The sequence below is a fragment of the Artemia sp. Qi Xiang Cuo genome, chromosome 12, assembly GCF_049724085.1.
Source record: "Artemia sp. Qi Xiang Cuo chromosome 12, ASM4972408v1, whole genome shotgun sequence".
In the NCBI taxonomy this organism is placed as follows: Eukaryota; Metazoa; Arthropoda; class Branchiopoda; order Anostraca; family Artemiidae; genus Artemia; species Artemia sp. Qi Xiang Cuo.
The window spans coordinates 25,104,708-25,129,792 of NC_142805.1; the positions used below are offsets into that span (position 1 = coordinate 25,104,708).

The 25,085-nt window shown below is 34.0% G+C and overlaps 1 protein-coding gene across 1 annotated transcript in view; it reads right to left on the reverse strand.

The window, feature by feature from the left end:
- LOC148945912 (transmembrane protein 120 homolog) overlaps positions 1–21,212 on the reverse strand; it is a 545,739-nt gene extending 524,527 nt beyond the window's left edge. The window contains exons 1-2 of the mRNA XM_089097776.1: positions 21,018–21,212; positions 11,231–11,349 (exon numbers count right to left, since the gene is read on the reverse strand). Of these exons, the coding sequence (XP_088953902.1) occupies positions 11,231–11,349; positions 21,018–21,092 (194 nt within the window). The 5' untranslated portion in view covers positions 21,093–21,212. The remainder of the gene's footprint in view (positions 1–11,230; positions 11,350–21,017) is intronic.
- Between the last annotated feature and the right edge of the window lie 3,873 nt (positions 21,213–25,085).

Sequence of the window (25,085 nt, forward strand, 5' to 3'; positions counted from 1 at the left end):
ATAAGTCATATCTTTAAAAAAGTGAAGATGGAGTATTTTAATAAAGTGTGTTCACATGATAGTGTCATTGTAGCATTGAATGCTGACAAGGAGAAGCATTTAAACTATGAATTAAGTACAAGAGGTAGCACTATCGGAAACGTATGCGTTTATTTTCATGACAGTAAGGAATTAAATTTCATTGGAGTACCGAAAAAATTCAAGTCTCATGTTGGTGGATATGCGAGATTGAGATCACCAGAGATGATTGCACTCAAAGAGGATGCCAACATAAAAATAATCGTTGATGATAGAGGACAACTCCTTGCTACTGTTGTAGGTAACACATTACCTACTGATACATCCTATCGTCAGCTGTCGGGTATTAGCATTCAACGGAAGGTCAAGAGAAGAAAGGCCTACTCTTCTACTAATATCATAAACCATATCTTGTCTACGTGCCGAAACTGTTACCTATGTAAAAATAATGTTGTAAAACACAGTGAAATTGCGGAAAATAAAAACTGCATTGGTAGAAAATATCATTATGGAATATTAAGATGAATCGATGAAAAACAAAGTGCCAGCAAACGTTACTACCATTGATCAAACAGTCAATGAACCAAATAATACCAAAGACGAAGTGCATATTGAACCTGTCGGTGACACACCAGTAAAAAATGTGTATAACTCACAATGGAATAATGATTATTCTACTGATTACGAGCTAAGAGAAGACAATAGCTATAATATCAAGAGAGAACGTGGTGAACTATTTTATGGAACAGATTCAAAATGTCCAAAGTTGATCATTGATATTAACAATGTATCATAATATATTTTTGTATTAATATTCTACATAGCATTATTTCATTAAAAAATATATTATGCATTACATTGTTATGTGTTCATTATTTTTATAGTATGCTAGTATATCAAACGTTTAGAATGTCTATTAAAACATCGGAGATGTAAGAAAAGGAATTTGCATACATCATTGTCAGACATATGGGATAACATTGACAAAATCTAGGTATCAGAATGAATACATTCTTAATCAACATTCGTTGTTGGATATGTCATTATGAAAAAATTGTAACTAAGTAAGTAACAAACTCTTTCTTAAATTCACCTCTTGGATACACAATACATAAATTTAATTAAGGAAATTATGGAAAAAAATTGTAAGTAAGTAACAAACTCTTTCTTGAAGTCACCTCTTGGATACACAATGCAGAAATTTCATTTAAGAAATTATGAAAAAATTGTAAGTAAGTAGCAAATTCTTTCTTGAATTCGCCTCCTGGATAAATAAAAAAGACGTTTCACGAAATTGTGACAAAATTTGTAAGTAAGTAAAAAACTCTTTCTTGAAGTCACCTCTTGGTAGTAAGTAAGTGATCAAACAGTCAATGAACCAAATAATACCAAAGACGAATCGCATATTGAACCTGTCGGTGACACACCAGTAAAAATTGTGTATGACTCAAAATGGAATAATGATTATTCTACTGATTACGAGCTAAGAGAAGACAATAGCTACAATATCAAGAGAGAACGTGGTGAACTATTTTATGGAACAGATTCAAAATGTCCAAAGTTGCTCATTGATATTAATAATGTATATATATATATGTATTAATATTCTACATAGCATTATTTCATTGAAAATATATTATGCATTACATTGTTATGTGTTCATTTTTTTAGAGTATGCTAGTATACCAAACGTTTAGAATATCTATTAAAATATCGGAGATTTGAGAAAAGGAATTTGCATACATCTATTGTCAGACACATGAGGTAACATTGACAAAATCTTGGTATCAGAATGAATAAATGATGTATTAACATCCGTTGATGGATATGTCATTATGAAAAAATTGCAAATAAGTAAAAAACTCTTTCTTGAAGTCACCTCTTGGATACACAATACAGAAATTTCATTTAAGAAATTATGAAAAACTTGTAAGTAAGTAGCAAATTATTTCTTGAATTCGCCTCCTGGATAAATAAAAAGACATTTCACTCAAAAAATTATGACAAAATTTGTAAGTAAGTAAAAAACTCTTTCTTGAAGTCACCTCTTGGATACACAATGCAGAAACTTCATTTAAGAAATTAGGAAAAAATTTAAGAGTGGCCCCACTCTAAGTGAGCCTGAATTAACCCAACATTATGGATGTCGCTCTCACTATGAGTGTGTGTCTGAGTGAGTGTTATTCTATTTATAACTGGTCTAACTTAAATTCAACGTAATGATGCCTAAAGTCAAAATAAATGGAACTTGGATCTTATGAGTGTTACCTGATGTATCCAATGAGTTTGTTATTTACTTACAATTTTTTTATAATTTCTTGAATGAAATTTCTGTATTGTGTATCCATGAGTTGAATTCAAGAAAGATTTTGTTACTTACTTACTTACAATTCTTTCCTAATTTCTTGAACGAAATTTCCGCATTGTGAACTCAGGAGGTGAATTCAAGAAAGAGTTTGTTACTAACTTACCATTTTTTTTCTTGAATTAAATGTCTGTATTGTGTATCCAGGAGGAGAATTCAAGAAAGAGTTTGTTACGTACTAGTAATTTTTTCATAATTTATTGAATAAAATTTACATATTGTATATCCAAGAGGTGAATTGAAGAAACAGTTTGTTGTTTACTTACAATTTTTTTATAATTTCTTGAATGAAATATCTGTATTGTGTATCCAGGAGGAGAATTCAAGAAAGAGTTTGTTACTTACTTGTAATTTTTTCATAATTTCTTGAGTGAAATTGCTGTATTGTCTGTCCAGGAAGCGAGTTCAAGAAAGAGTTTGTTTGCAATTTTTTTTAATTTTCTGAATTAAATTTCTGTATTGTGTATCCAAATGGCAAACTCAAGAAAGAGTTTATTACTTACTTAAAATTTTGTCATAATTTCTTGAATGAAATGTCTTTTTGTTTATCCAAGAGGCGAATTCAAGAAAGAGTTTGTTACTTACTTAAAATTTTGTCATTATTTCTTGAATGAAGTTTCTGCATTGTGTATCCAAGAGGTGACTTCAAAAAATAGTTTTTTACTTACGTACTATTTCTTCATAATTTATTGAATGAAATTTCTCTATTGTGTATCCAAGAGGTGAAAACAATAAAGAGTTTGTTACTTACTAGCGATTTTTTCATATTTTCTTGAATGAAGTATCTGTATTGTGTATCCAAGAGCTGAAATCAATAAAGAGTTTGTTACTTACTAACAAATATTTTCATAATTTCTTGAATGAAATTTCCGCATTGTGTATCCAAGAGGGGATTTCAAGAAAGAGTTTGTTACTTTCTTAGAATGCTTTCATAATGTTTCGAATTGAGCACCTGTATTGTGTGTCAAAGACGTGAAATCGATAAATAGTTTCATATTTACTTTTAATTTTTTCATAATTCCTTAAAAAAATGGCATTGTTCAGCTGTACAGAGAGTAAATGCAGGAATGACTTGTCTGCTTACTTAAAATTTTTTCATAATTTTTCAAATGAAATTTCTGCATTGTGTATCCAAAGGGCGAATTCAAGAAAGAGTTTGTTACTTACTTACATTTTTTTTCATAATTTCCTGAATTAAATTTTTGTATTGTGCATCCAAACGGTGAATTCAAGAAAGAGTTTGTTACTTATTTACTTACTTACAATTTTTTCACAATTTCTTGAATGAAGTTTCTGCATTGTGTATCCAAGAGGCGACTTCTAAAAAGAGTTTGTTACTTATTTGAGATTTTTTCATAATTTCCTGAATGAAATATCTACACTGTGTATCCAAGAGGTGAAACAAATAAAGTGTTTGTAAACTATTGGCGATTTTTCACAATTTCTTGAATGAACTTTCCTTATCGTGTATCCAAGAGGTGAATTCAAGAAAGAGATTGTTACTTACTTCCAATATATTATAATTTTTTCAATGAAATTTCTACATCGTGTATCCAAGACGTGAAAACAATAAAGAGTTTGTTGCTTAGTTAGAATTTTGTCATAATTTCTTGAAAGAAATGTCTTTTTTGTTTATCCAGGATGCGAATTCAAGTACAATTTTTTTCATAATTTCTTAAATGAAATTTCTGCATTGTGTATCCAAGAGGTGACTTCAAGAGAGTTTGTTACTTACTTACAATTTTTTTCATAATTTCCTGAATTAAAGTTCTGTATTGTGCATCCAAACGGCAAATTCAAGAAAGAGTTTGTTACTTACTTACTTACATTTTTTTCCTAATTTCTAAAATGAAGTTTCTGCATTGTGTATCCAAGAGGTGACTTCAAGAAAGAATTGTTTACTTACTTAAATTTTTTTTTATAATTGCTTGGGTGAAATTGCTGTATTGTCTGTCCAGGAAGCGAGTTCAAGAAAGAGTTTGTTTACATTTTTTTTCATAATTTCCTGAATTAAAGTTCTGTATTTTCCATCCAAAGGGCAAATTCAAGAAAGAGTTTATTACTTGCTTAGAGTTTTGTCCTAAATTCTTGAATGAAATGTCTTTATGTTTATCCAGGAGGTAAATTCAAGAAAGAATTTGTTACTTACTTACTTACAATTTTTTTATAATTTCCTAAATGAAGTTTCTGCATTGTGTATCCAAGAGGTGACTTCAAGAAAGAGTTTGTTACTTACTTACAATTTTTTCATAATTTATTGAATGAAATATCTTTTTTGTTTATCCAGGAGACGAATTCAAGAAAGAATTTGCTACTTACTTGTGATTTTTTCATAATTTCTTGAATAAGATATCTGTATTGTGTATTTAAAAGGTGAATTCAAGAAAGAGTTTGTAACTTAATTACAATTTTTTCATAATTTCTTGAAAGAAATTTCTGCATCGTGTATCCAAGAGGTGAAAACAACAAAGAGTTTGTTACTTACTTAGAATTTTGTCATAATTTCTTGAATGAAATGACTTTTTTATTTATCCAGGAGGTGAATTCAAGAAAGAATTTGCTACTTACTTACAATTTTTTCATAATTTCTTACATGAACTTTCTGCATTGTGTATCCAAGAGGTGACTTCAAGAAAGAGTTTGTTACTTACTTAAAAAAAAATTTCACAATTTCCTTAATGAAATTTCTGCATTGTGTATCCAGGAGGAGACTTCAAGAAAGGGTTTTTTTCTTATTTACAATTTTTTCATAATGACATATCCAACAACGGATGTTGATAAATAATTTTTTCATTCTGATACCAAGATTTTGTCAATGTTACCCCATGTGTCTGACAATAGATGTATGCAAATTCCTTTTCTTACATCTCCGATGTTTTAATAGACATTCTAAACGTTTGGTATACTAGCATACTCTAAAAATAATGAACACATAACAATGTAATGCATAATATATTTTTAATGAAATAATGCTATGCAGAATATTAATACAAAAATATATACATTATTAATATCAATAATCAACTTTGGACATTTTGAATCTGGTCCATAAAATAATTGACCACGTTCCCTCTTGATATTATAGCTATTGTCTTCTCTTAGCTCGTAATCAGTAGAATAATCATTATTCTATTTTGAGTCATACACAATTTTTACTGGTGTGTCACCGACATGTTCAATATGCGTTTCGTCTTTGGTATTATTTGGTTCATTGTCTGTTTGATCAATGGTAGTAACGTTTGCTGGCACTTTGTTTTTCATCGATTCATCTTTATATTCCATAGTGATATTTTCTACCAATGCCCTTTTTATTTTTCCGGCAATTTCACTGTCGATTACAACATTATTTTTACATAGGTAACAGTTTCGGCACGTAGACAATATATGGTTTATGATATTAGTAGAAGAGTAGGCCTTTCTTCTCTTGACCTTCCGTTGAATGCTAATACCCGACAGCTGACGATAGGATGTATCAGTAGGTAATGTGTTACCTACAACAGTAGCAAGGAGTTGTCCTCTATCATCAACGATTATTTTTATGTTGGCATCCTCTTTGAGTGCAATCATCTCTGGTGATCTCAATCTCGCATATCCACCAACATGAGACTTGAATTTTTTCGGTACTCCAATGAAATTTAATTCCTTACTGTCATGACAATAAACGCATACGTTTCCGATAGTGCTACCACTTGTACTTATTTCATAGTTTAAACACTTCTCCTTGTCAGCCTTCAATGCTACAATGACACTATCATGTGAACACACTTTCTTAAAATGCTCCATCTTCATTATTTTAAAGATATGACTTATGTGTTTATCGTTCCACTGCGTAGAAAATACTGATTTAGTACATGCAATAAACTAGGTAGTGTCCATAACCCGCCATAAAGTACCAGTGGGAAAGCCGCATCGTGTCTCTGAGCAAGCATAGAGTACAATTGTTATAGCCATAAGCATATTTCATGTCATTTTAAAATACGTAAAAAAAAGTTTGGGTGAGGGTCCCCTTGGAGGTTGGAGGTATGGGACCTTTGGAGGTTGAGGTCCTTGGTGGTTAGGGTCATTGGTGCTTATGATCCATGATGCTTCAAACCTATAATCACCTCACTACTTGATTTGCAAGGATTTCTAAGGGCTGTTCTGAATTTCTTTATTAAAATTCTTTTCTTGACATCTACATCTCTATTAGTATCAACTTTTTAGTATACTATAACGTTAGACCCTATTTTGAATTGACAACACTGTTCAAACGGTACTTGTGTATTATACAGAACACATCGGGGAAGTAAAGGTAGGTCAACTCACAAGACCATTTTATCATCGTTAACCATTTCCATAGATTGATGGTATTCCAAATTTATAATAAATAAGCTATGAGTTAACAACCCCCTTGGGGTTACCTTAACTGCTAATCAGTTTAACCCTTTTTTTACCACCTTCATACAATCCAATCACTAATTAGGATCATTTATATCCCTATTAGTGAATCAAAAATTAATATCGTTCATACAGTCCAATTCGCAAATGCTATATCCTTTCCGATTGCATTACACTATCTCAACCATAGTTCCAAAACGTGTTTGATCACTTTATAGGTCTATAATATAAAGGGATTGGTCGCTTTTTACAATCACTTGTCGGATCAATAGGTGATTACCCATGGTAACCCATGTTCGTCCCGCGCCTTATACACTATCACTACTCACTCTTTCCATAAAAACCTTATATAGCTTTGGGGCATAACTTATAACCCTTGCGCTAAGGGCTCTAGGGGGGGGGTCATCCTCAAAGATATATTTTCCAGACCTTTCAACTATGCTGAACAAAATGATTATCTTAAAATCATGACTATTATGATATGATGACAATTATGATCCGCCCTCCAATCACTTTGAATCTTAAAAAGGGTACTATAACATCTGATTACCAATCCAGGGAGTCCCTCCGAAGTTTATAAGACCACCGTTTCTATAAAAAACCTTATATCCCCCAGGGCATAATTTACAAGTCTTGCCCCGAGGATGGCGGGGCTTTTGTCATCCTCAAAGACATAATTTCCAGACCTTTTAACTACGCTGAACAAAATGTATATCTCAAAATTTTGATTGGATGTGTTTGGGGAAATGGTGGGCGTGTGAGGGGGTTAGTTATCCTCCAATCACTTTTGACTATTAAAAAGGGTACTAGCCCCTTCAATTTCCAATCAAATGAGCCTTTTTCGAAGTTTCTACGACACCAAATGGTCATCTAAAAATATCTATAAGTTGCATTTCGGCAACATACGAGGTAGGATGGGGGGGGGGGGTATCCACCCTCCAATCCCTCTGAATCTTAAAAAGAGTACTAGAACTTCTGATTATCATTCCAATGAGCCCCCTCCGAAGTTTATACGATCACCCTTTATATATAAACCTTATATGCCCCCAGGGAAGAACTTACAACCCTTGCCCTGATGGTTGGGGGGGTGGGTTGTCATCCTCAAAACCATAATTTCCGGACCTTTGAACTACGTTGAACAAAATGGCTATCTGAAAATTTTGATTGGATGTGTTTAGGAAAATGGTTGGCGTGGGAGGGGTGTTAGTAAACCTCATATCCCTTTCAACTATTAAAAAGGGCACTAGCCCTTTCTATTTCCAATCGAATGAGCCCTTTTTGAAGTTTATACGACAACTCCTTCGAAACTAAGTGCCCTGGTCTAAAACCAAAAAAAAAAAAAAAAATAATAATAATAAAAATAATAGTACATTGTGTATTATATACACAATGTAACAAAATGGAATATTGGTAACAAAATGGCTATCTCACAATTTAGACTGAATGCGTTTCGGGAAAAGAGTACGTCAGGGAGTGGGGGGGGGGGCTAGTTGCTCTCCATAATGTTTGACTGTTAAAAGGGAACTAGAACTAAACATTTCCTATCAAATGAGCCTCTTCTAAAGTTCAAACGACCACCCCTTTCAAAAAAACCTTAAATGCTCCTGGGGCATAACTTCGAACCCTTACCCCCAGACTCTGGGGGATTCTGTTAACCCCAAAGGCTTTATTATATTATCTTTGGACTATTTTTGAACAAATAACTATCTCAAAATTTATATCGGATGCATTTGCGCAAAAAAAGACGTGCAAGGGGGGGGGGGGGGTCGGCTGCCTTCCGATCACTTTGACTCATAAAAAGGGCAATAGAGCATCTGATTTCTAATCAAATGAGCCAATTCCGGAGTTTTTACGACCACCCTTTCGATAAAAACCTTATAGGCTCTTGGGGCATAACTTAAACCTTTGCTCTGAGGGCTGTGGGGTGGGGGTTGTAATTCTCAAAGACATAATTTCCATACCTTTAACTACGTTGAACAAAATGTCATCTCAAAATTTTGATTGGATGTGTTTTGGGAAATAGCGCGCGTGGGGAGGGAGATTAATTGTCCTCCTATCACTTTCGACTATTAAAAATGGCCCTAGCCGTTTCAATTTCCCGTCGAATGAGCTTTTTTCGAAGTTTCTACGACAACAAATGGCCATCTCAAAATTGCTATCAGATGCATTTTCGGGAAAATACGAGGTGTGGGGAGATCCACTCTCCGATCACTCTGAATCTTAAAAAGGGCACTAAACTTCTGATTACCAATCCAATGAGCCCCCTCTTATGATCACCCTTTCTATATATACCTTATATGCCCCCATGGCATAACTTTCAACCCTTGTCCTGAGTGCTGTAGGGGGGGGGGGGGTATTGTCATCCTCAAAGACATAATTTCTGAACCTTTCAGCTATGTTGAACCAAATGGCTATCTCAAAGTTTTTATTGGATTTGTTTAGGGAAATGGTGGGCATGGGGGGGGGGGGGTAGTTGCCCTCCAAATACTTTCGACCATTAAAAAGGGAACTAGCCCTTTCAATTTCCAATCAAATGACCCCTTTTCAAAGTTTCTACAACAACTCCTTCAGTATGAAGTGCCCTGGTCTAAAACCAAAGAAAAAAAAACATTGTGCCCACATCGCTCTTTACTTAGGCAGCGCTATTGCACTGCCTATGATAAGTGCTTGATCAAGGCCTACTACTACTAATAACAATAGTAGCTCACTGCAGCACCAAGCCGCCTGGGGCTAACACAGCTACGCACTCTGCCCCTCCCTCCCAATCTATTCAAAACCTTCCTCTTTACACCCTCTTAAGAAGTTCCCGTTTCCAATAAGTCTCCCCTTATGACCTCCTCCCACCCAAACCAGGGACGATCTGCTTTTTTTTTGCCCAAGACGGTTGGCCACAATGACAATCTTTGGAAAACTGTCATCTTATTGTGACATATGCAATGTTTTACTATGTTTCCTACATCAAATTAGACAAAAATGGAGATAAAATACCAACCCTAATTACTAGGTAGTTGTAAATTGAAAATATTATTTTTTTTTCTAATGAAACAACATTTTAGGTTCAAAACTAATTTTCACTTTTATAGCATCCAACATTTATTTTTTTAAAGTTTCTTTTTCGTTTTTCCTGCATTTTTATTGCCACACTTTGAAAATGAAACAAAATTCTCCCCGCAAAGAAATATTATAAGGCGTGTGGGTGTTCTGAAATCCTAAAACGAATTTTTGATATAATTTTCTCCTTTTCCAAGAAGGTAGAGATCTTTGGCCAAATTAGACCCCGGAGGGGGATATCCCCTATCATACCCTCTTTTTGAAGTTAAGCTGAAGAGTTGAATCTTCCTTAGTACGCGATATCCCCTTCCAACACCAACTCTTGATTGCTTAATGTAAATAAATTCCGCAATATCAAGGGAGGTTACAGTTAAATTGCACTTTCTCCTCACATTTTTCTGAAAGAGCTCTAGTTCTTTTTGAAAGAGCTATGTTCTTTTTTGCAGTCCTGCCGTTTTAATGTTTCAATGTAGGACGACAATTTTGTTATTATTCACCAGCTATGATTCAACTTTATCAATGTACCCAGTTATACTTTTGAAGTCTGCTTTGCATTTTTTAGATGTAAAAATGGATTGAAAATTGTGAAAAAAAGGGAGCAATTTATTATTTTCAAGCAAATTTAGATTCTTCCCTAAAAAAACTGAAGGTAATACCGTAATTTTGGCTAGCTGATTGGATAGATTTAAAACTAATGAACCCGTTCATATAATTACCTTTTTCTTTCAGTGATAGATACAGCAGTAGGCTTATGGCAAAATTGCATTTTTCAGAGGGAACATAACCATAAGAAGGGTACTAGGACTCAAATTTTCTTTTCAAAGGAGCCTCTTATGGTCCCATTCCTACTGTTCATTTTGTGGAGTTCTGGGGCAGAGAACCACCACGAAATTTAAGCATAGCTTTGACGGCAGGAAATAAAAAACGTGAAGCACATATGGAATCAAAGTGAATATAGAATAAGAATTCATACAAAGTAAAACCACACTGAAGCAGAGAGTTTACTGATAAAACTGTTGCGACTCGAAAATTGTTGTTCTTTTAACTAACTTGGTCTTTCTAAAGAAAAGAAAAATCATGTCTTAAAAAGACAGAGTTATTTGACGCTACAAAATTACATTTTCTTGTAGTTAACCCAGAGCTTTGATTAACCCTGTTTAAAAGGTGGAATTTTGTTGTTGCCAGAAATCAGGAATATGGTTGATTTGCGAAATTACACCACAAATATAAATCAATAGAAATAAAGCACAATTAAAAAAACACGGATTTACAGGACAGAAGTTTATCTCTCTTTATTTTTTTGATAAAGCAACAGATTTACGCTATGGATACATTTGTGCAAAGCCAACTGACCCATGCTCCACACCACCTTGGTGATGCTGAGCATGGGTAAGGCTATAATAACAAGCTAAGACAAACCTCTTTAATGCCTTGGCTATCAAACTCAGACGGTAACGCTGATGCCTGATCTGAGAAATACAGTCACTTTGGAATTTTGACAACTCCTGCAGCTTTTCCTGATAATTTTTATGAGTAGACTGAAATAAAAAGTATAATAGTAAGCAACGTTTAACACAGTAAAGTTGGAATGCCTATAAAAGGAGACCCCTGACACAGACTGCTTGAAGAACATGCTTTGTAAGACATCTTTATTTGCAATGGTCTCCCAAAAGAGTGTCTGCTTGAAAACTCGTCTGTTAATGGATTAAAGGAAGTCAACACACACAGTTCTAGGGGTAAACCTAGATAACTGGTCGACTTTTGGCACATCAACACAAATCTTTTTAGCAGCCAGGCAATATTAAAAAATAGTAAAAAAAAATACTAATACACTGATAAACTTTATGGAAATATAACAAAAGCACCACACAAAACAACCCAAACAAATTGAAAATGATAGTGATGATAATTGGGTTTTGGATTTTGACATGGATAAGGTCATCAATGCCTACCATACTTCTCAATGAGCCCTCTTTGAAGTTCCTATGACAAGGCTTTCTATAAACACATTATAAGCCCCAAGGGAATAACTTACAACCCTTGTCCTGAGGGCTGTGGGGGGTTGTCATATTCAAAGACATGATTTTCAGACTTTTAAACTACATTGAACAAAATGGCTATATAAAAATTTTGATGGGAAGTGTTTTGAGAAATGAAGGGTTTGGGGGGGGGGGGATTCGCCCTCCGATTACTTTCAACTATCAACAGGGCAACTAGCTGTCTCAAATTCTAATTGAATGAGACCTTTTTGAAGTTTCTACAACAACACTTTCAATAAAAAACCTTATATGCCCCCAGAACATAACTTACAACCTTTGCCCTGAAGGCTGTGGGGGGGGGGGGTTGTCATCCTTTTTGAGGTTTCTACAACAATGCTTTGCATAAAAACCTTATATGCCCCCAGGGCATAACATACAACAATTGCCCTGAGTGCCGGAGGAGTGGATTTGTCATCCTCAAAGACATGTTTTTCGGACCTTTCAACTATGTTGAACAAAATGGCTATCTCAAATTTTGATTGGATGTGTTTAGGGAAAGGGTGGGCGTGGGAGGGGGGGGTTAGTTGCCCTCAAATCACTTTCGACTATTAAAAAGGGCACTAGCCATTTCAATTTCCGATTAAATGAGCCCTTTTTGAAGTTTCTATGACAACTCCTTTGATACGAAGTGCCCTGGTCTAAGACAAAAAAAGCTCTCACCAAGTTAGAGCTAAGCTTCTTGTTTTGCTAATCAGTCTTCAGTTTAGACTTAGCTCTCTTTGTTCTGAGATAGCCTAGAGAGTTGTTGTAGGACTCTGGTTAAAACACTGAGTAATATGACTTTTTTTTTGCCAAAAGTTGATGGTCAGGAGGAAGAAATGACTGAGGGCCATAGCCTCAAGTTAAATTTAAATTCATTCAAATTTAGATTATTTGCAAGGCTGTAGTTTTAACAAGGTACAACATGCCCCCCTTTTCTACAAAAATATATCTGTGAAAAATGGATCAATTAAATGATTTTGGACCCTCCCCTTGGGGCTACACGGGTCATGTCACCTGAAGACAAACTCTTCAAATCTTCCAATCCCATAATTAGTGAAATGCTCATCCTGGGATTTTAATCTGACAACATGGGAGGTTACAGATGTGCCTGTGGCAAAAAGGATATGGGAGGGGTGCTTGTGGTCCTTCAATTAGTTTTGACTTTAAAAAGTGAACTACAACTTTCAATTTTTAGTTGGATGAGTCTCCTCTCAATTTCCTAAAAACATCTGTTCTTCTATACAAAGTGGCCAAGAAAAAAAACAAAAAAAACAAGAAAATAAATAAACAGCACATGGGAAATGCAATGGTTTTTACTTTGTCAATGCTTCTGTGTTTACTCTCATTCACGTGTTTCTCAACTGCCAACCAGATTTACAATCCTCAGGTTACAATATTAAATTTACAGGGTTATCTGCTCATGTAGATATTGATTGTATAAAAGGGCTGATAGCCTAGCAAAGTTGGATCTAATTAGTATTAAAAAAGTTTTTTTTTTCAACTGAAAGTAAAGAGCAGCAAAAAAAAAAAACAGAAATTATTACGTACATGAGGGGGGGGGGGTTGTCTCCTCCTCTATATCTTGCTCTTTGTGCTAAAGCTTTTTTAGATCTTAAAAAAAAGCTTATTCTAATTAAATGGCCCTTGTGTTTTGGGAGCCATTCTTAAATAATTGGAACAAGAACTCAAACTTTAGTGCAAAGAACAAGGTATTGAAGAGGGAACAACCCCCTCCCTCATATATGTAATAATTTCTGCTTGTTTTAAGTGTTAATGTTTTTCCTTACTTTCAGTTGATTATTTTTATATTTAATTTCTGATTGTTTTTTAAATAATACTGGGAATTCCAGCTCCCCTTCCATAGAAAACTTCCTTCCCTCACAAAAAATTACCCCCTGGAAATATCCTCCCCCATACCCACCCCCCATCACTGTGAAAAATATCTCTATATTTCCATATAGTCAATACTATTTGTAAATAATGGCCAAAGTTCATAGCTTGCTGCCCTTCCTCCAGGAGCTGTGGGGGGTCAAGTCATCCTCAAAGACATAGTTATTATATTTTTAGAAAACACTATCTCAAAATTTTGATTGGATTATTTTGGGAAAAAGGGGGCATGGGAGGGGAGCTAGCTACCCTCCAATATGTTAGGTCACTTAAAAAGGGGAGTAGAAGTTTTGATTTCCAATCTAATGAGCCTCTCTTATCTTCTAGGATCACTGGTTTGATATGATCACCCCTGGAAAAAAATAAACAAGCATTTCTGACCTTGCTTCTGGCATAAAATACTAAATTACACATTTCTGTATATGGGAGCTTGAAATCTCTATAGTAGGTTTCTCTGATATGCTGAATCTGATGGTGTGATTTTCATTAAGATTACTTGATGTTTTGGGAATGTTTCCCCCTTTTTCAAAAATAGGGCAATTTTTTTTTTGGCTTGTAACTTTTGATGGGTAATGTAAAACTTAATGAGTTGACAAAAATACAGAAATTACAAAACACACAGAAATTACAGTAAATAACAAAGTCAAACTCAAAAAGAGCAGAAATTAGCATAAATAGGGCTGACAACCCCTTTGCCTTCTCAAGACCTAATATAATTTGCACTTTATTGAAACAAAAACATTTTAAATAATAATAATACTTTTATTTTCCCTTAGGATACACTGAGGAGTACATCCAAAATAAATATAATATATAAAGACACAACCTACAATTAGTACAACCAGAACTACCAACAAATACAACCATCTACATCAATTGGTTAACATATTAGATTTTTTCAAAAAACAGGAATAAATATTGGTGTTCCAGATAATTTTGAGCCTTTTGAAATGTTTCCACTTTCTCAACTTTATTAAATCAGAAATAATTAAGACTTCAAATTAAGGAATAAATATCAGTATATGTATATTAAACTGACAATCCATGGCCATTGTTTTTTTTTCATTAAAGTGCAAATTATGCTCTGATCCTCTTGAGAAGGCAGGGGGGTTATCAGCCCTACTCATGTTAATTTCGGCTTTTTTAGTTTGACTCTGTTATTAATGTAATTTTGGTTTGTTTTGGGTTTTATTTATTCATTGATGGTGATTTGTGGTAATTATATTGTTGAGAGATTATTTGACTTTGTTTCTATTCATTTTCGGTTCAATGGAACTCTTTACTTTTCTTTGAAAAAATTATTTTGTAGGATTTCTTTTTTAAGTTAATAACATTTTAATATCAAGACTAAGGAAAATAATAATTACCATTCCTGAATCAGCTGCAAATGTCAATTTTTTCTCACTAGGCAGTTTTTTTTAGATATATGTTTTTAAACTTTTGGTAAATATGGACTATTTTACCTTTTGGGGCCCTATTAGGGGCTCAAAATGAAAATTCCCCAGAACAATTATTGAGCTATGAAAGAGCATAAGAAAAGGTATCAAGTGATGTATTTCCTCACAATCTAGTTTAATCATGTTGTAAACTTCAAATTTACCCAAATATTCTGCATATTGTAAAGTAAGAATTTTGTTATTTTAATGTCTTCTTTTAATGTTCAGATATTCCAACAGCTTTATCTGGTACCACCAGGGGGGGGGGGGGTACATTGTCAGAAAGTGACCATAATATTTGGTAAAATAAGGAATCTAATGGTAGGCCTACTATTTTGACATGTATAGCATGTTTTCTTTGGAAAGGGCCAATGACTAAAAATTTACCAAGTTTTCCCTACAGAAGAGATCAACCACTAAAAATTTACCAGTATTAGCAGACCTACAAATTACAAATTACTATTGACATAATCTAGACCTTAGCTTCATAAACCAATTGCTTGTCATTTCAATTCTGCTTGTTTAATGCAATTGTGACATTAAAAGCAATAGGGCTCTCTCTTTCTGCAAAGATTATTGTTTTTTAACTCCTCTTTGTTCTAAGATCTTACAGCTCACTGATGTTAGCAAAAAGTGTGAAGAACACCATTTTTCTGCCATATAGAACAATGGCGAAAGAACTTTAATGATATACTCATCATTGTTCTCAGACCAATGATGAGAGCAGAACGATGAAAGATGTTTACATAATAACAACAAAAGATGTAAGACCTTAGTTCAAAGATTTCGCTTTTAAGCATTTTCTGACAAAAGATGTAAGATCCTAGCACATTCATGAGTGAAAAAACAGCCCTAATATAAAACCCATATCATTCATACAGCTTATGTTTTTGCATAACAGACATGGTATAGATGTATTAACAGTCCACCACATAAGGAGACATGTTAAGAAAACAATTCTTACTTCATAATATGTGAAATAATCGTAGCTAATACATTTTACAGCAGGAGAACCTTTATCTCCAATTCTTTCCTTGTTTTTTTCAGTTTTTCTAAGTTCATGAATTTCTTAGAACCTTTATATTAACAGAGTATATACCCATGGGCATAGGCAGCATCTTGTGCAGAGGGGGGCAGCCGCTTCTATGATGGAGGGGGGAGGGGTCTTACTAATACTTCCCAAGGTCCTTTGAATATAGGTCTTTAAAAACTAGTAATTCTATATTTTGCTAAAACTTGGCCTTTAACATTTTCCATGTTCTATTTTTCCTGCAACAGTATAATATAAGAGACCCACTATCCAACTTCCAATTTCCAGAAAACATAAACACCGCAAAAGCGATTTGACACAAATCACATTATGGTTAGATAGCAGCTTCTTCTAAGAATTCAATTCAAAAGTTTACAGTTGGGCAAAATTAAATATCAAAATTGGTATAAGGGAGACTGGCCCACGTTAAGCCAAAGCAAACAGTTTCAATATAAGAACCTATGGGGCTTCTGGTGGATTATAAAAGCTCTGAGAGATGGCAGTGTATGTTTTTAAAATGTCTGACTTTAATTAATACTTTTACCAAAAATATCAGATTGGATCAGTCTTTAAGGTGATTAACTCTGGAATTTTTTTCAATTTTGTCTGAAAGCCTACACCTAATTACAAATACTAGAAAACTCGCGTTGTAAACTCACATTGTATTCTCTTATTATTTGCCTGTTTTTGGCAGCTTCTGAGACATGCCATCTTCACCAGTTTGCTGTTAGTATTTTTTCATCCTGAGGGATAGCAAACTCCCATGTTTGGCCACAATACCTGGAGTAAATTCCAAATGCCATACCAAGGTGTCCAAAAGTAGGCTATACTTGTAAAGGCTGTGTAAACAGCATATTTAAAGGTTGAAGGCAAGCTTAAAAACCAAAACTGTGTTAATTCTGGTGTTGTTTAATCCTGTCAGAACAGTAGGTGAACTGAAGTTCCATTTTTTCCTGTCAAATTTCATTCAAGATTAAATGCTTAAAAGTAAAATAGAAGAGAAAAGAAAGAAAGGTGACTGTGATCCAGAAGAAAATAAAACAGCAATTTTTTCTGTCTTATTCTACAAGAAGTCAGTTGGATTCTCTAGAAGTGCCATGGCTCTCCCTAGAGGAAAGCTGCAAGACTACATAAAAAAAGTTGAGAAGCTGAATATCCCTCTAAAAAGTCTGGACCTAAGTTTCCTTACACCCTGTTATAACACATGATAAATATTTACAGAGGAACAAGAGAAAGGACTAAAAACTTACTCGAAAACGATAGCTGATATGCTTTTGACTGTATTCCCATAGAAGCGTGTAAATTTGCATACACTTATGCCATTAATAAGAGTATAAAAGTACCAGATAGCAGAACTGCAAGGGCAGTGGAGACAGTGGAGGAATTACAGGTAAAGATTGGCACCATGGTTTTATGGATTGCCTTAAAACTCTATCAGTAAAAACGCCAGAAAGTACAAGCCTATGACAGACAACTGCTTTCAACCATCACAGTGTAGGAGCTTTCTTTAACCACCTGGAGTGAGGTCTATATAAACACATGTTCAGACCACAATACACTTGAAAAAAGTAGCAACTGAAGAACTTAAGGAACACTTTGGGAGGGAGACTGGAGCAAGAGACTTTGCACTAACTGATGTCATGGATATTTTCTTACAGACAGAAGTTGAAATAAAACTGCCACCACTGACAGGTAGAACACCAAGATAAGTGGAGCAGCTTACTTTTGGTGTTGATCAGTCAATGTATAAATTTAAATTAATGCTTTTCAGTTTTTTTTTAAACCTTAATGAAATTCATTTTGTAGTTTTTTATGCTGACCGTATTCTTTCTCAATTTTATAGCCAAAAAACAAGCTTTAATGTTCACCTGGTCTTTTTTCTTTTTATTTCGTACGGTGGCTAAACATAAACGAGAGATGGCCAAACCAGTGCTGGGGTGGCCCAGGTTTGGCACTCTTGACCAATTGGATAGAGAGGCATCCAGGTGGAAAAATGGTGAGTATTTCTAATCGTCTTTTTCAAGGATGGTATTGAATGAGTTACTTTTGCTTTGGCATGCTCAGCAACTTCTTATTGCTTGAATCAACTCATAGAGAATTAAACAAGTCAAAATCAGCCAATTGTGGGCCAGTCTCTTATCTATATATCAGACTGAAAATCAATATTGAAGATTGAAACATAAATGTTAATATTGCAAACAATATTTGGAAACTTTTGTTTGTTTCCAGCTTTTTTAACCATCTACCAGGTAACATCCAACAAAAAATTCCAACATACAAAATGTTCTTGTTAATGTCTAGCGTAAATTTGAAGTTCTAGGGGTGGGAGGGGGGCAACTGCCCCCCCTCCCTCTTCCCTACACCCATGTATATACCCCCCCCCAATGTGTAAAAAATACCCAAAATTGCATTCTGAATTGAAACATAACATTCATTTGCATCACAAATGAACTTTACACTCACCCCTAAATATATCCAAATCAGGGTATATAATTGCACATCATGGGGGTGGGGGTAAAGTTCATTTGTGATGCAAATGAAAATTATATTTATATTCAGAATGCAATTCTGGGTAGATATTTGCAAATTAGGAGAGTGGGGTAAATACTCTGTTAATATATAGGTTCTAAGAAATTCATGAATTTCTCAGAAAAACAAGGAAAGAAGTGAAGATAAAGGTTCTCCTGCTGCAAAATATATTAGCTAGCATCACTGTGCATATTATGAAGTAAGAATTGTTTTCTTAACATGTCTCCTTATGCGGTGGACTGGGGGTAAATTTAGGTCCATTCCCCATCATAAGGCAGACATGTAAGGAAAATGATTCTCACTTGATACTATGCAAAGTAATCCCAGTTGAATTATTTTCCAGGGAGAGAACCTTTATACTCATTATTTTCACTTTTTTACAGTTATTTTTAAAAAATTGTGAAAAATAAACATCGGATTGCATTTCCTCGTTTTAAATAATTCTGTTAAACATCTTCCTTGCTATCTACCAAAAAGATACAAATAGGCTAATATGGTAAAATCTACTTTAGCAACTTTTGGCTATCTTGGAAAGGGGTTAGGTTAGGAAAAATGAAACTTTCAGGGATGGGTCTACAGGCTAGAGTAAGTCCCGGGAAGGTATTTTGAAGTAACTAACTCCACTCCTTCTTCCTCTAGAGGGTCCTGACCTTTAAAAATATATGTGTTATAAAAGTAAAACCTTTCAAAATAGATCTTCTTCTTAAATGAAGTGCAACAAAATTGTTTTCAGCTTTGCAACTTTGCTTAATCTCAATTTATAAGGTTTTAAAGATATGCAAATACATTTCCTAAATTTTGAAAAAAAACATTTGTATGGCTTAAAATTCTACTCAAATAACAGGAATTGCATTTTCAGAACTAAAGCTAGGGAAAAAGAAACTGATAATTAAAATTAAGGTAAAATGTCGACTTGTCTTAATTTCAATAGGTATAGATCTGTCATGTAGGCAAATTTCAGGACCCTCTAGAGGGAGAAGGAGTGGAGGTAGGGGTAAACATTTACCAAATCATATTATTGAGTTTCAAATAAAGTGCATATACCATTTGATGCCTTTTTTACATTGATTATAAATATAACAACCATTTCTATTGGAAATGAATTTTAGCCCCCCCCCCCTCCCTATATATGTCAATTCAGGATATATATTTGCACATATGGGGGTGGGAGTTAGGTTAGGGGGGAGGGCTGAAAATCATTTCCAATAGAAATGATTATTATATTCATAATCAGCATAAAAAAGGCATCAAATGGTGTATTCACTTTATTCCTAACTCAATAATATGATTTGGTAAATATTTACCGAGGTAGGTACTTCAAATACCTTCCCAGGACATACTTTAGCCTGTAGATGCACCCCTGAAATTTTTATTTTCCTAACCTAACCCCTTTACAAGATAGCAAAAAGTAGCTAAAGTAGAATTTTACCAGCTAATATGAATAAATTTAGGTTAGGTTACTTTTGGTTAGATTAGCTAAATGGCTTTTGGGTGTTTGTTTTATAAATGATTTTCAAGACTTGTAGGAAAGACAAAATATTGAAAAACAAGAAAAATAGTGAGGATAATGGTGCTCTCCCAGGAAAATACATTAGCTAGGATAATTTTGGGTAAATTTTTAGCAAATCATATTATTGACTTACAAATAAAGTAAACATAGCCTACCATTTGATGCCTTTTTCTATGCTCTTTCCAAATCTAATAATCATTTTTGTCAGAAATGCATTTTTATTCAGGATATATATTTGCACATTTTGGGTAAATTTTATTTGTGATGTAAAGGGGAGGTAAGTTTCAACTTTACCCCTACCCCCCTAATGTGCAAATATATACCCTGAATTGGTAGTCTAGCCTATATATAGAGGTGGGGGTAAAATTCATTGCTGACAAAAATGATTATTATATTTGGAAAGCGCATAAAAAAGGTGGTCAATATCTACCAAATCATATTATTGATTAAGGAATAAAGTGAATACACCATTTGATGCCTTTTTTTATGCTGGTAATCAGCCTAAAAAAGGCATCACTTTATTCCTAACTCAATAATATGATTTGGTAGATATTGACCCTTTTTCATCAAGTGATATGTTTACTTTATTTGTAAGTCAACAAAATTATTTTCAAAAAATTTACCTAGCCTAATTTTGTATAGGCTACTATGAAGTAAGAATTGTTTTTTTAATGTCAACTTATGATGGGGACTGGTCCTAAATTTATACCATGGACTGCTCATACATCTATACGATAGATACAACTAGGTTATGGTGTGATTGGGGAATAAAGGTAGCCTAGCTTAAATTCACCTCCAGCTGTTTGTAATCCAAAGTAAGGTCAGTCCATTCCTTGACACAAGATTCGATGTTACCGAGGATTTCCATCACTTCAAGATATTTTTTATTAAGTCGATCTGCAGTTTCCTAATTTAAATCCATCTTCAAAGGAAATTATCAAGACAGCCTATTGAAAAAGGCTTAAGTGTTTCATTAATCTATACAGCCAGGGTTGCCACGACGACGGAATAAAAATCACCAAGTTTTCACGTTGAAATCTCCAGTATTTCACCAAAATCACCAAAAATCGGTGGTAAATAATTATTGCGTTAGCATGCAAAATTCGTTTGCGATTTTTTAATACGATATTTCGCAGACAAAAATCGTACATGTGGGAACCCCCGGTTAAATAAATAAAAAGGTTCTTTATGTCCAGAAACATGATTTTAGGTAACAATTTCAGTTTTGGCTAGAATCCGGTTTTTGGTATATGTCCGATTTTCAATGGCAAAAAATTTCAAAAAGAAAATGGTGTTTCCAAGTTCTAAAAAAAAGAATCTTATAGCCTTATACCTTCTTAATGAACAGGTAAAATATCAGAACTTTACAGCATTGGAAAATCATAGATGATTTTATTTTGTTTTACATTGATTTGAAGTTGACTTTGAAATCAACCTTTTGCTTAATTTGAAAAAAGATACATTGAATTCTCAATATCCATTTTTATTTTTCTTGATACGATTTATTCATCAAAATTATCGCAGTAGCTGAGATTTGTGAACTTGCACAATGTTTTAGAAAATCGGACAGAGTTTAACCGAATTTTGCAAACTGCTGCGATATTAGCATATCTGGCCCAATAATCGTATTCGCATGCGAATTATCGTATATGTGGGAATCCAGGTTAACTAATATTTTAGTTTTCTTTGTCTTTTCTTGGCAAAATCTTTTTCTTTTTTCTAGGTTTTCATTGAAGAGAGTAACCACAATAATCCTCTTTCGTCCTCTAATCAAATTTCATATGCTTATGAGCGTTTTTAATCCCCCTTCCGCAATTGGTATCCTTAATGGTAAACTTTAGCTCTGAAAAAGACCATTGTGTCGATTTCTTATATTTTTCTTTTACTTCTCAAACATTGTCATAGGTCAAGTCTAAGCTGAAATATCGGACAAGCAGCAATAAATCTTATTTCTCCCGTTCCTTTGACAAGAGCCCTGCTCTGGCTGACCATCTAAATACTGTGATTTGGAGGTATCATAAAAAAAGAAGCATCTTAGCAAAAAAACGCAAGGACCAGAGAGCACGCAATTGCCAGCAGAAACAGATTTCATCAGTAAGTTTTTTAACAGAGTTTCTTTCCCGAACCCACAACTTCACAAAATGTACCAGGCGGAGCTGGTCTCCTCCCCCTGAAATAAATCTTCTGTTGCTAGCCCCGTAAAATAATGTTTTAGTTCATGACCCCGGGGATGAAGGTCAAAGACCTGCTTTTAACCTTCAAGAATTTTAAGTCTAATGATACAGGCTATTTTTAAGCAAACAAGTTAGATAAGCAGTGTAGACAAAAAAGGGGGACCGTGAATACTTATAGTATCTTAATAGCTATCCGTGAGTCCTGTCCTCAAATTTGAAGTGAGAAGGATGACTTTAGCCGAAGACAAACTATTTGAAGTACAGAGCAACGTTTACTATTATTTATTAGTTCCATATTAGGTACAAATATATATTCTTTAACTAACCGTTCTCTCTACTACAATTTAACAAAAATCTTGTATTGATCATGTACTAGTCTTAAATCGCAGCACAAATTATACACAAGGAAACCAACTCTATCAATATAGAAATAATATCAAATCAAAATCTGTAATTCAAATCATTTCAAATATATAGGATCATATCAAGTTGCAGAATCATATCAATTCAGACAGGAATGACCAAAATTTTGCTGGATTGTCGCCAGTTTTGGAATAGATTGTATCGTCTGCGTGCTTCTGGGATCGAAACTCTCTTTCCAAATCAGCAATGTTAAGGCTCAGGTACTTTTGTTTCTTGACCTATGATAGCATATCAATGATGCTGACAAAACTTCATGACAAGAAACTACAAGATAATGATGAAGATTTGAGCATTAGTCTTATGACCTAGACAAGAAAATGGCCTAAAAGACTGCAAAATTACCAATGTATTCAAGATCAAGATTTAGATGTCAGGCATCAAAGATTAAGACCAATGAAATACTAATAACTTATCGTCAATAGCTTCAATTTCTCTTTATTGATACCCAAAAACATTTATTTGGTAGCCCTGTAAATAGTTAGACTTTACACTTCTAATTGCATCTGCTGAATGCAAAGCACAAAATGGTAATACAATATAACTGTCCAGAAACAACAGTGAAAAAGGGCTTGAAAGAAATGAATAAAGCATATATTCTCTCTTTGTCTCAATATCGCTTGCCAACTGTAAGAAAAATAAAACAGAACACCAATACTGAAATTAGTTCAGCCCAAAGTCCAGCAAGCACAGGTAATGTGGATGATTTGAATCTAATCCTTAGTACGAATATAATAGGCCAAAGCAGGAATATCAGACTTAAATTTAATGAAGCATCAACCATGACACATTTCTAGTAAGGCTTGTCCCATATCAACATTCTGCACATCAGATAAAAATTTAGTTTTTAAAATTCTCCCTCAAGGGTCCATTTACTTTAATGCTAAAGATTAATTTCTGAGCAAAATCCTATCAAAAACCTACTTACGTTATACCTAATCTCAAGTTCTGGTAAGGGTGAACCATGCACGTTTCTGTATGTGTCATAGACAAGTAGGTTCGACAAAAGCCTAAAGAACAAAATCAATTATGAAAATGGGCTCAATTTGATGAAAATCAGCATAAGAAAGCGTAAATAACATTTCTCGCTCTAGCCTGAAAATATCCTGATTTAACCGATAGCACTTGCTTTTGCAATCGCTAATAACATGATTTAAAATACCAACCCTATAAGTTCTGTAAATTGCCATTCGTTACGTGTATTTAAGTTAAGTGAAGGTCACATTGACTTGAGTAAATTACGGTTAATTTTACAATTATGAAGAAAATACTGTTGATTAATCTAATTAGCTTTTTTTTCTCACAAGAGATATGAATGTAGTAACAACATTGGTAGAATGTTCCCCATAAGCATGACGAAGATGATTTCTTAAACCACATTGGCTAGAAATAACATAACAAAAGAAAAACGAGCGAATATGGGGTTTTTAAAGGCCAAATCAAATTACTGACAAAAAACAACAAAGCGAATATTTCGAAGGGACAAACGTCTCCCTTCTTCAGTGCGAAACAAAAAAATATAATCAATGACAGTGCCGAATAAAACACCAACAAATAAAAACAAGGAAAGTCAATGTTCAGTCGAAGATTCAGGTGACTTAAGAATAAATGAGTCGTATTTCCGTTTTCTCGAAAGAGAAACCGATACTTTAATAGTCCCAGGTATAAACATTTTACCACTTTCCCAATCACTTAATCAAACACGTCAACAACCCCTTGAGTCTCAAAGAGTGTCTGCGAGGAATGCAATTATAAAAATCAGGAATCAGATGACATACCTCTCTAACTCATTCAATGCTGTTCCATTTTGGTTTGAGTGAATAAATGTTTTTCTTTTATTTTTCAGTTATTCGCTCATATCCTTCGATGTCGGTCGAATTTTGAATTTCTTTGCAAATCACGTATATTGTTGAATTATCCACTGTTACTGTTGTTAGGTATTTGGTTGAAATTCTTACAATTTTTAGCTTTTATTGAATTTTATTCATCTTTAAATTTTTTTTCATTGTTTTTTTCACATTCACATTGACTTTCCGCGTTTTTATTTGTTGGTTTTTTCTTTGTCACTCTCATTGATTATATTTTTCCGTTTCGCGCTTAAGAAGAGAGGCGTCCCCTCGAAATATTCGCTTTGTTGTGTTTTGTCAGTGATTTCATTTGCCTTTTAAAAACCACATTATTGTTTGTTTTCCTTTCTTTATGTTATATCAGGCCATTGGGGTTTAAGAAATTATCTTCGTCATGCTTATGGGGAGCATTCTACCAAT